At 38.6% G+C, this 12,190-nt stretch overlaps 1 protein-coding gene across 1 annotated transcript in view; it reads left to right on the top strand.

Annotated features, from left to right (window-relative positions):
* Window positions 1-10,255, top strand: part of LOC127575007 (glutamate receptor ionotropic, kainate 2) — a 358,965-nt gene extending 348,710 nt beyond the window's left edge. Inside the window, exons 16-17 of the mRNA XM_052024597.1 lie at window positions 6,078-6,328; window positions 8,874-10,255. Coding sequence (XP_051880557.1) covers window positions 6,078-6,328; window positions 8,874-9,038 — 416 coding nt within the window. The 3' untranslated portion in view covers window positions 9,039-10,255. The remainder of the gene's footprint in view (window positions 1-6,077; window positions 6,329-8,873) is intronic.
* Window positions 10,256-12,190: the final 1,935 nt, after the last annotated feature.

Here is a 12,190-nt window from a genome sequence, read left to right as displayed (position 1 = left end):
CCAAGCAGGCTGGTTGAAAACTGACAAAGCTTATCCAATAGAGACAGTAAAAAGATTGGCAACCCTCGGACATCATTTCATGATTTTACAGTTGGAACCAAAATACTCAACCACTTTAGCACTTTAGTTACTGGACTGAAAAAGATTGATTTTTAGTGATGTCCAACATAACATTTTGTACGAATAAACTTCTTTTTCTTTGTACTGAGCAACTGTAACAACTGAAGAACACTGTCAGAACATTGTTTTTTTTGTGAGCAGTCTCAATTCTTGAAGCAAACATACAGCAGAACTCTAGGCCAAAGTCCATCTGTTGCTTTGTCCATTGGGTAACCATTTTGTTGGAATTATCTATTTTTGCAATGTGTATCTTTTTAAGAGTCAATAAACTTCAATCAAGGCAAGAATGATGGTTGCATAATAGCAGTATATTTGAACCACGACATGCTTGAGATTGAGAGACTAATGCAAGATCAAGCTTATATTTTTTTAAAACTCTAGTTTCAATTTATCCCATGTTGTTAGTCATTACTGGATTGATAATTGTGAGATCTTGCTATGCACAAATTAGCAGCAATGCTTTTTATATTATGACAGTGCAAAAGTTCTTAATCAGCTACAAAGCTCTGTAGGATGCCCTAACATAACTAAATAAATACAAAATCTTATCTTTGAAGTTAAGATACCATCAACTTAATTATTTTTATGGTTAGAGATGTTCATTAAATGAACAGATTTACATAGCTTACATTTAAAGTTTTAGGAAAATAAAGCTAAAATGTAATTTAATGCAGTGTAATAAATTATAGCTTTTCAGTAATTGGTTAATGCTCAAAGTAACAATTATGACTATTGATGAATTAAAAAGACAGTTCTATAATTGAATGTTGAAAATATAAAATGTTACCAGATGCAAATTTATCACATTCATTCCCAATGGAAGCTTGCACTTTTCACGTACACCACTCTGTTAGTCCAGGCACACAAGTACATTGCCTGCTACCGATGAGGCAGCATAGTGGTACAGTTGGTAGAGCCACTGTCTCACAGCACCAGAGACCTGGTTTCAATGCTGAAGCTGGTGCAGCCTGTGTGGAGGTTGCACATTCTCCCCGTGACGCTATAGGTTTATTTCTGTATGGGATTAATGTAGGCTTAGAGCAAATGGGTTGCTGATGGTCAGCAAGGACTTGGTGTGCCCAAGGGCCTGTTTCTGTGCTGTACCTCTCAAACTCTATGAATCTATTTGATTTTTTGTTCCACTTGCTCAACCTCCCATTTGGTTAATCAATTACAGACATATGCAGAAAAGAAACATGAAAAGATAACTAAATTATATGTTACAAACTGAAAATAAAAATGAAAAATGACTGAAAAATGCCAACATGTCAGGCAGCATCTGTGGAGAAGCAATCAATCTTTTAGCAGATCGGTGACCTTTGTTGTCGGCTCAATCTTATCTGCATTTTCAATGTGAACTGTAAAAATGATTGTGCTGAATTCATGTATGAAGACAATGGGGGTCTGATTTCATTTTAACCTGGGGTTGAGTAAGAAAGTTCCACACCATTTACTTGAGAAGTAAAGCCAGGTATTGGCAGCAACTGAGAGTATAGAAAGTCCTTTCAGGGCCTGCTCAAAAATTTTCATTGTGGTACCAGGATGAGCAGAAATTCTTCTCCAGATCCCACAAGGCAAATTATGACTTCTCCTGCACCAGCATCTCCAATATCCCTTTCATTCCATGAGTCCTTCCAAAACACGTTCCCCTGTCATTTAGGTGTTGTTAATTCCTTAGCTAGGCTCTGCCTAGCAGTGACCGTCTAAACTCATACCAGAGGGCTTCTGCTCATTTTTGCATGGCACACCTACTTATTCTGGTAGATTTTGGGTTACCTACTAATCTAACAAGTATTCCCCATACAAAGATCTGCAATTAGTACTTTGTTTGGGCTCCAGATATATCACCAGAGTGCAATCTGTAGAGCAAAAGAATAGCAGAAAAATAACAAGAAAGAGTAGACCATTTGGTCTCTTGTGCCCACTACATCATTTGATAAGATCATGGCTGATCTTTTACTTCAGCATCATTTTCCTGATCCATCATGTCCCTTGATTCTCTTAATATCCATATATCTATCACTTTCTATCCTGAACATAATTAGCAACTAAGCCTCTACAGTGCTGGGTGGAATATTCCTAAGAGTCACCACCCTCTGGGTGAAGAAAGTTCTTCTCATTTCTGTGTTGAATCTCTGACACTTTACGTTGAGACTGTGACCTTACCCAAATGAATCACCCCTGCATAAACCTGTCAAGCTTAATAACAATTTTGAACATTTAAATAAGATTGTCTTTCCTTCCAAATTCAAAACTATAATAAACTATAAACTCCAAATTCAAAAAAAGTTTGATTGATCTCTCCTCATAGGACAATCCTCCCATCCTAGGAATCAAGCTGGTTAACCTTTATTGCACTTTCTCCGTCACTAATATATTGTTCCCTAGATGGGTAGACCTAACCTGTACACAATTTTCCAGGTGCGGTCTCACCAGGGCCTAATATAATTGGTGAAAGATGTTTTGCTCTTGTATTCAAGTCCTTTTGCTGTAAAGGCCAATCTATCATTTGAGTTCTTATATGCTTGCTGTAACTACATGTTAACCTTCAGTGATTCATGCACAAGGACACTCACATCCCCCTGAACAACAATTCTTTTCAATCTCCTTGCTGTTTTCAGGTAGTCAGTAAATAAGAGCAGATTAATATCAGGATCTATGAAATTCGAGGAGATAAAACACACAGGGCCTATCAACTCTCTATGCAACCGGTTTCTGCCATTCTCTATCTGATATTCCAAGTAAAAATAGTTCCATTGTTGTCTGGGTCTATGAGCAAAGCCACCACTTGTTTTTTTTATTATTATTAAATTATAGAATGTAGGTATCACTGGAAAGACCAGAATTCATTGCTCATCTTTCATTGCCCTTGAGAATGAGCTGTCTTCTTGAACCATTGCAATCCTATTGAGAACATTTTCCCACTGGGCAGGGAGTTCCAGGGTTTAGACTGAGTGATGATAAAGGAGCTGTAATTTATTTCCAAGACAAGATGGTGTGCAGTTTGGAGGGGCCTTGTTGGTGGCGGAGTACTCAAAAGCCTATTGGTCTTGCTTTCCAGGTGATAGAGGTAGTGGGTTTGTGAGGTGCTGTACAAGAAATCTTAGCAAATATCTGCAGTGCAGCACTTATTATATGTTGTATAAACTGCAGGCATGGTGTGGTAGAGACAAATGAATACTTATGGTGGTAGGTGGGGTGTCAATCAAATGAGCTGCTTTGCCTTGGATGATTGCACTGTCATCTTCTTGTATAGTTCAGTACTGATGTGGCCTTGTTTGAATCAAGTCCACAATTTAAAATTATTCAACTACAACCCACTTATCTTCTGACATGTAATGACTTATCCATTCAGTGCTATAGTCTGATTTAAGTATAACAACAGAAATGGTGGAGATACTCAACAGTTCGGGCAGCATCTGTAGAGAGAGAACCAGAGCTTATGTTTTATGTCTCCAGGATTACTTATTTTTATTTCAGATTTCCAGCATTTGTAGTGTTTTTTTAACAGTTCTGATTTAACCTAATGCATTGGGGAGGTGGAACAAGGAATCAGAATCAGAATCAGAATTAGGTTTATTATCACTGACCTACATGTTGTGAAATTTGGTGTTTTGCAGCAGCAGTACAGTGCAAAGACATAAAATTACTATAAATTACAAAATAAATAAATAGTGTAAAAGAAAGGAAAAATGACATAGTATTCATGGGTTTATGGACCATTCAGAAATCTGATGGCAGAGGGGAAGAAGCTGTTCCTAAATCACTGAGTGTGGGTCTTCAGGCTCCTGTACCTCCTCCCCGATGGTAGTAATGAAAAGAGGGCATGTCCCGGATGGTGAAGGTCCTTAGAGATGGATGCCACCTTCTTGAGGTACTGCCTCTTGAAGATGACCTTCATGGTGGGGATGCAACCAACCAGAATGCTCTCCACCGTATATAGAAATTTGCAAGTCTTTGGTGACATACCAAATGTGAAGTGTAATGGGACAGAGGAACCTAGGAGTGTATGTCCGCAGATCTTTAGCAGGATAGCTAAGTAAGTTTGTTAAAAGGTATATGTGAAACTTTCATTTATTAGTTGAGGCATGGAATATGAGGAGAGAGAGGTTAGACTAGAATTGGATGCATATGTTGTTTGAACATAATTTGAGAAGTATGTAGAATTTTGGTCCCTGTATCACAGAAAATATATGATTGCACTGAAGAAAGTACAGAGAAGATTTGCGAGGATTTTGCCAAGATTAGATCATTTTCACAATGAGGAAAGATTCCAAAGGCTTCTTTGAGGCAGAGGAAATTAATTGGAAGTCAATTGTATAAAATTACGTGGGTCTTAGATAGAGTCAGTTAGAAGGATTTATTTCCCTCAGTGGGATGGTCAAAACCCAGGACCATAGTTTTAAAATAATTGGTAGAAGAATTAGAGGGGAGATGAGGAAATCTCTTTTCACTTAGAGGATAGTAGGGTCTTGAATTCACTGCCTGAAAGAATGAGGGGTGATCTTATTGAAACATATAAGATCTTAAGGAAGCATGACAAGGTAGATGTGGAGGTGTTTCTACTATTGGAAGAGTCTCAAACTAGGAGACACACTTACAAGATAAGGGGTTGGTCATTTAAGACTGAAGTGCATGGGAACAACTGCTCATAGAGGGTGGTGGATCTCTGGAATTCTGTACTTCGGAGGGTTGTGGAGGCTGGATCACTGGGGGTATCTGCAGAGGTAATAGAGAAAATTTTGAAAGATTGGGGAATCAGAGGTGTAGGAAACTGGCACAGAAGAGAAATTGAGGCCTCAGTCAGGTCATCAGTGATCAAATTGAATGATGGGGCAGGCTTGAAGGGCCAGATGCCCTAGTCCCACTTCTATTTTCTTGTGTTCTTGTGGTAGAAACAGAAACCTCACCATATTTAACTGATATTTGTAAATGTTCTTCTTGTTCACTTCTCAGATATTTCCTCAGGATTGAGAATAATATCTCCATTCTGATTTTGTGAGGCCAATGTGGGAACCATCCACTCTTCTACCGATGGGACAGGAGGTGGCTGATGGGGTGGGTAGTTTGAGAAGCGGTATGCTCCTTCCTCTGCTTGTGCTTGAAGACCCATGGTCTGTGAAACTATGGACCTAGTACAGGAAGCTGGAATAAGCTTGTAGCTCTTTTTTAATTGACACAGTCACAATGGGCTGAATGATTCCCTCCTGTATCATAACATTTCCATAATTCTAACAGTAATAAAGATCCTTGTTACCAACCTCTCAATGCTGCACTTTATAACACCCTATACTGCCAGACCGCATCCAAAAATAGAAGCTCATTAATAAGCCTGCTCATGTTAACAGAAGATGTATTGAATTCTGATTGAATGGGTGGATGGGGGTGGGGGTGGTGTGTGTTAAATAGCCAATACTTACAAACTGACTTAATGTATCATTTGGTTATTGGTCCCTTCACTCTGTTTTCTTACCATGGAGATGGGCACCTCCACTGACAGGCATGACATAGAATCAGAGTCATACAGCATAGAAACAGGCCCTTCGGCCCAACTCATTCATGCCATATCGCTCTAATCCTTTCTTATCCATGTACCTGGTCAAAGGTCTTTCTAAATGCTGTACTTAATGTTCCAGAGTTTTTCACTCTCCCAGAATGCTTGCAGCTGCATTCAAGAGATGTTTCTTAATTCATGGATTGGAGAACAATCTGAGAGGGCTGTTTCCAAACTTCCTGATGCTCTGTTTCAAGCCACCCTGACTTCACAGTACTCAGTCTACTTCACAGACACATGTTTATCTCTTTGCAACAAACTAATTTTGCACTAACGGTTTGAAGTCTTTGATTTTTACAGCAGCTGGGAAACATAAAGCGGTTTGGCTATCATAAGGTTTGTAAACAGAAGGATGAAATTCCATGGTGAGCAGCTAATCCTGTCTCACTTTGTTGATCTCCAGGTTCACCGTACAGGGAAAAGATCACAATTGCCATTCTCCAGCTACAAGAGGACGGCAAGCTGCACATGATGAAAGAGAAATGGTGGAGGGGAAATGGCTGCCCAGAGGAAGAAAGCAAAGAAGCCAGTGCTTTAGGAGTCCAGAACATTGGGGGCATCTTTATAGTACTGGCTGCCGGCCTGGTGCTCTCCATCTTTGTAGCAGTGGGCGAATTTCTGTACAAGTCGAAAAAAAGTGCACAGCTTGAGAAGGTAAAGGACTTTTCCAGTGCATCTGCAAGTTACTGGAGATTGTATAGTGCAGTCCAATTGATCTTACATTAGAGCAAAACGTTATGTTGAGATACTTTGACAAGAATATTGCTGAGACTTTGAATACATGTTTGCAGAATTTGAACTTTGTACCAATAATAATAGTTACTGACTTTGTTGAAGCCCACTTTATTAAAACGTTCTCTGAAGATGTATAATAATGATTTTTTAGTGTTAACCCTAATGTAGTATTATATGGCATCATTTATTTATTGTGTGAGATAAACAAGGGAATACATTCAAGTACTGCATGAATAACTCAGTTTGTAATGCCATAAATTTTGTTCTGTGTCTGAGGTACATTCTGAACTTAGAGCTGCAAAAAGCAATCTTTTCATTGTTTACCCATTGTATTTGGTGTTCAATTCAATAAATGTAATTGTGTTAAGTAGTTATTGGCAGTTCAGTGTATTTCAGTGCAGGAAATAACCATAAAAAGGAAGCAATATGACTGTGTTTCATTAACACAAATAGCAGAAAGCAGAGTGCATTAAAACAACAGTCATTGAATCCATGTCTCAATTCACGAACATGTTGCTACTGATTCAGTTTTTGTCAGATAATAGGCTTAGGTAGCTGGATCCATGTTTGCCATTTATAGCATTTTGATTCATGCTGTGCTTTTAATTAACCATAATGCTTTGTCTCTGCTGTACATCTCCTGAATTTTCCTTTCTGATTAAACACTGTTTTCTTCTGTAGATGTGCAATGATTACTATGCTGATCCAAGACACAATGAAGTGAGGCCTTGCACTTTCTCTGGCTGCCAAGGTGCAGCAAGTAAGAATAGTCCTGGGGCAAACTCTGCCCCATTTACTGCAGATGACAAAACGATCAAATAGTTCAAGTTAGTCACTATCACAAGCATTTAAGGTTATGGGAAAAGAAAATGTATTGCATTTCTCCATTGAGAAAATATGTTCAGTCTTTAGAACCACAATTAATTAGTCTGAGCCTGTGAATTGTTTAGTCTACTGCCAAAACGTGGGCTATCATGTGGTTTATTCAGCCTCATGAAGCCATTAGCTTTTTGAAAAAGATTGTGGCTCCAGCAATAGAAAACCAAAGGATTACAAACTGTTGTAGTCATTGCACTTCTATTTTTTCAGTCATTTTAGCTAATTTCTCCTGTTTAAATTTGTCATGTAAAATTTACATCTTGTCACATGTCCACATTTTTTTAGGACTCATTTTGCCTCGGGGGTTAAGTTGCCGGACGGGTGGTTTCTTCACGAATCATCACTTGAGTGTCCTAATGAATGGCAGAAGGAGTCACATACTGGTTAGAAAGCAAACTTGGGGGCTGAGCCTTTCTGCCATATCTGTGCAGGCATTAAAAGATAACGAGGTTTGATTGTTTTATCATGGTTGCTTTTGGAACACCGACTTGTTAAATCCACTGTCGGTTAAAAGGTCAACGCATTAACTAGCTTTTCTGTATTCTTTTGTAAGATAAGTGTAACTCTTCTATCAGCCAATTTTGAAGCGAGCTGTAGATCAAGAGCTGGGAAGTGGGATTAGCCTAAATGGCTTTTAGCCAGTTTCAACACAATGAGTGGAATGGCCTCCTTCCATGCCATAATTCTACGGGTTAAAATCTAGATGATGGCAATATCCGAGATGATATTCTTCTTCATTTGTGTAATTTTCATCTAACCACTGGTGATTTTAGGAATGCTACAATTTATCCAGGCAGCTTGGAGGTAAAAACAAACCTTTGCTTGCCAACGCCAAACCTGTGTGAGTGTATCAGGCAATGGTTGTCCCCATATCCTGCGCATTCAACTCTATTGAAATCAATTGAATTAAATGTGTGGGTGTTGAGTGCACCCAAAGAATGATACGCTTGCACTTGTTTAGTGCTGACAACCAAAGAAAACATTCTCTATTGAAGAATAGTTTGGCATAGGGTTGTTTGGAGATCAGGGGTTATCAGTGAGAGTGCAATTGGTCACCTTACAGTGGCAGCTACTGATTCATGATTATGATTAGAATTTATTATTGTTATTTGTAATCTTTGAGGCTATGTAATATTCATTTGATTACTATGTGAATGCAATAGATTGACTCATTGCCACTCTTAAAAAACTGCAGATGCTAGACAGAGCAGGTGTTGGTAGTATGTAGCAGGTCAGGCAACATCTATGAAGAGAAACAATGTTTTAGGATCAACGTCTTTTCATCAGAACTAGAAAATCTAGAAATCAAACAAGTTTAAAAACTCTACAGGCGCTGCCTGACCTACTGAGTATTTCCAGCTTTTCTGTCTTTATATCATTCATTCCCATAGCTTATTGCAATCTATACAGAGTACATTTAAAATCAATCATGCTGTTTTTTATTTAAAGAGAAGAAATGTGCTAAGTGATTTGTTTCCAATCTTTGCCAAGATTGCCTGGTGATAGGGGAAAGAAATCTAAGCTAACATGTGAATTCACTGTTGCTTCAAGGCATCTCATTTTCAGTCTTCAATTTTCCCCGCAGAGATCCTTCTGTAGTGCCATGGTTGAGGAGCTCAGGTTGTCTCTCAAGTGTCAACGACGACTGAAACACAGGCCTCAGCCACCAGTCATCGTGAAAACAGAAGAGGTTATCAACATGCATACGTTCAACGACAGGAGATTGCCTGGAAAGGAAACAATGGCATGAAGTGTAGAAAATCCACACCGAGCACAAACAGTAATCTTTGTTCCCAATGACCTGCAAGAGTGTTTCCTGTGGAAATATGCAAACCGTGCCGAACAAGCGAGTTACCTCATGTTGCCGCATCGAGAAACAAAAATTACCTACCACATGAAAACAGGGTGGTCAAAGCCAGATCCTGAAAACCTTGTGACGGACCAAAACTTGCAAATAAAATAAAAAGCAGTAAAGAATTTTCCCCTTCCTTTCATCTTCTCATCCCTCCTTCTCTTTTTCCCCATGCAGGTAATATATTGTGATAATAGTGGAAAAGAGAAAAAAATAGAAAAGAAAGAGAAAACTGAAAGAGAAGGAGAAAACTACTTTAGCTAAAGTAGAAAGAGAGGAAACGGTGCTGATAAATGTTCAAAGATGTGCAGTTGCTGTAACAAAGGCCATCCAAAATAATTGAGGTTAAAGGTGAAAGAGAACTGAGAGGCATTGGAAACGTGGTGAAACCTTCATGTGATCTCTCATGTGTTTCGCCAGCAGAAGGCAACACAAGGCAATAATTGTTTTCTGTCAAATTTACTTTTTTTTAAAACATGGATCAGACTGCAATGAACCCTCAAAAAAAAGAAAGACTATTAGACAATTAACCTTATTAAATGATGGATTGTGAAGTACTTTTCAAAACTTGAATGATGAGGTAGGGTTTAAACGTTTCGGTTTGCATACCTCGTTGTGGTAACAGAAGAGTATGTTTTCCCTCCCTGGCTCTTCAGAATCGGCCCTTTCAAGTTGTGTCACCCACCTGCACCCACATCCAGCTGAAGTGATTTGACACCTGACCTTTCAACTCGTGTGGTTCCGCCAAAATAAATACGGATATAGGATTGTTCATTGACATGACCCCATGGTAATGTTGCAGGAGACTCTTTTGTAGAATGCACTAAATCTCAAATCACCACTGCTACAACTCCTTGTGGGCAGTTTTTCAAGATGTTCATGTTTATTTGTGGAAATGCAAGATTTATATGAAAATAGTTTTTGTATGGAATTTTTGTAATAATTTTTATCAAAAAATGAACACACGGGCACTAAATCTCAATGGGTTTCCATTAGGCTGATAGCATACAGTGATGAAATATTGTGTGTAATAAAAGGCAAAGTCTTGGCCATATATTGTGATAATAAATGAAGTCCATACTGTGTATTGTCTGAAGTTTATGCACAAAGAGAAAAACAATGGAATAGAAAAAAATAATTGAATATTTCACACTACATTTAACTCAATATTTTGCACAAAATGTTTGGCTCCCAATGGAAGAGTGTCTGATCCCTTCTTCCTCATGGTATTATTTGGCAAATATTCTAAAAAAAACCTCACCAAGTAGTATAGAGAATAAAAGATGGTGTTTTTCCATGTGCTGATATTGCAGATACCTGAAATGGTGTGAAGTAAATCTAATTGTGTTTAATGTCATCGCATTGAGAAATGTCAGAAAAATCAAAACTAACACGTTTCATGTCCCCAAAATCCAAGAAAGCTGGCCATTTTTCTCTTCTAGTTATCCAGAAAAATTACAATAGATCCCTGCCCTCCCACCCCCCTCACTACATCCTGGCATTTAATAGTTTTAATTTATTCTAGGATTTTTGGCATGCAGGAAACCATCACATATTTTTGTTGCCAGTGGGCTGGGTCAAGGAGAGTTTCCTGAACTTAGCCCTAAATTTACCTGTTAATAGTTTTTTTCATTGTACCGTTCTCATGATAATTTACTGAATCTAACTTTTCAATTACTGTTATTATTTCATATCCTTCTACAAAATTCCTTCTTATTGGCATCCAATAAAAATTCCAGTTTTACCTGTTTTCTGCCATACCATAGATCTCTGATGGTGGGACTCAAGAGTCCTGACAACTTTCAAACAGCGTCCCGTGAGAATGGATGCGAGTGGCCAGAACGGGGCATAGGACTCGAGCTGTACCCTGACTGGGATATTATTGAGCACGATTTCTCTGACATGTGTGGTTGCTTTGGTCACCTAGTGAAGCATTCTATTTGCAATATTGGTTGTAGAATTGAACATGCTGAGCATTGAGTTTACAAAGAACTCTGAATCAATGACACCTTCACTGCTAGCCATTTTAATACTATTCCTTGAATTAATCTGTTCTTAGTTTTTGTCTGTTTGCAGTATCTTAAAGTTTTTGCTATTTGCATTTGGGGAACACTTCTCCATTTATGCACTTCCGGTGGGGAGTTTCGCCTACTGGCCAGGATCATTGATAATTCAGGTATTCACTAAGTATCATCTTCATATTACATATTTTTCATACTTCCTTACAACACAGAAGGGTGACCAATTGGCCCAGCGAGTTTCTGCTGACTCTCAGTGTAATCCCATCAATCCCATTCCCCGACATACTTCCCTGTAACTTATTTTCTTTCACGTGCCCATCAACTTCCCCCAATTCCCTGTCACCCACCAGGTGTAATATATAGTAGTTGATTAATCTACCAACCTGCACTTCTTTGGAATGTGGGAGGAAAATGGAGCATCCAGAGGAATCCCACGTAGTAACAAGGAGAATGTACATATTCCATATAGATAGGACCAGAGGTCAGGATCAAACCTGCGCCCCTGTAGCTGCAAGACAGCAGCATTACCTATTGCATCCTATACTACCCCTGTTCTAATAACTTAAATTAATGTTCAGAGACTCAGGCTGGACCTACCCAAATTTCCCAATTCTTTCTTGGACTTCCTACATCCAAAATGAAATCAGGTCACCCCTTTATTCATGGAATCTATCCTCAGATTTAGTTAACTCTCCAAGTGTGAAACAACACACTCACCCATGTGTGTGCACACATTCCCTTGCTAGTGTTGGCTTTGGAGCACATTGGTAGTAACTCTTCCTCACAATATGGCAGAGTTGAAGTCAAACACCTGCTTCCAAAATTACCATGTACTTTTCTATTAAGCTATAAATAAAAAATAATACAAAATGAAAGTGTTGTATTAAAATAAGGACAGAATGTAGCTCGGTGAATTGGAAACTAAATTATTCTTGCTATACCATTCAATTATTACCTCTCCTTTAACCCTACTTCCTGGAAAGGTTCTACTTGCCCCACCTCCCCAGATGTGACATGCCACAAGACATC

This window comes from Pristis pectinata, chromosome 10, assembly GCF_009764475.1.
Source record: "Pristis pectinata isolate sPriPec2 chromosome 10, sPriPec2.1.pri, whole genome shotgun sequence".
NCBI lineage: Eukaryota > Metazoa > Chordata > Chondrichthyes > Rhinopristiformes > Pristidae > Pristis > Pristis pectinata.
The sequence above is the reverse complement of the archived record's forward strand: the minus strand, read 5'-3'. Positions and strand labels throughout refer to the sequence as shown.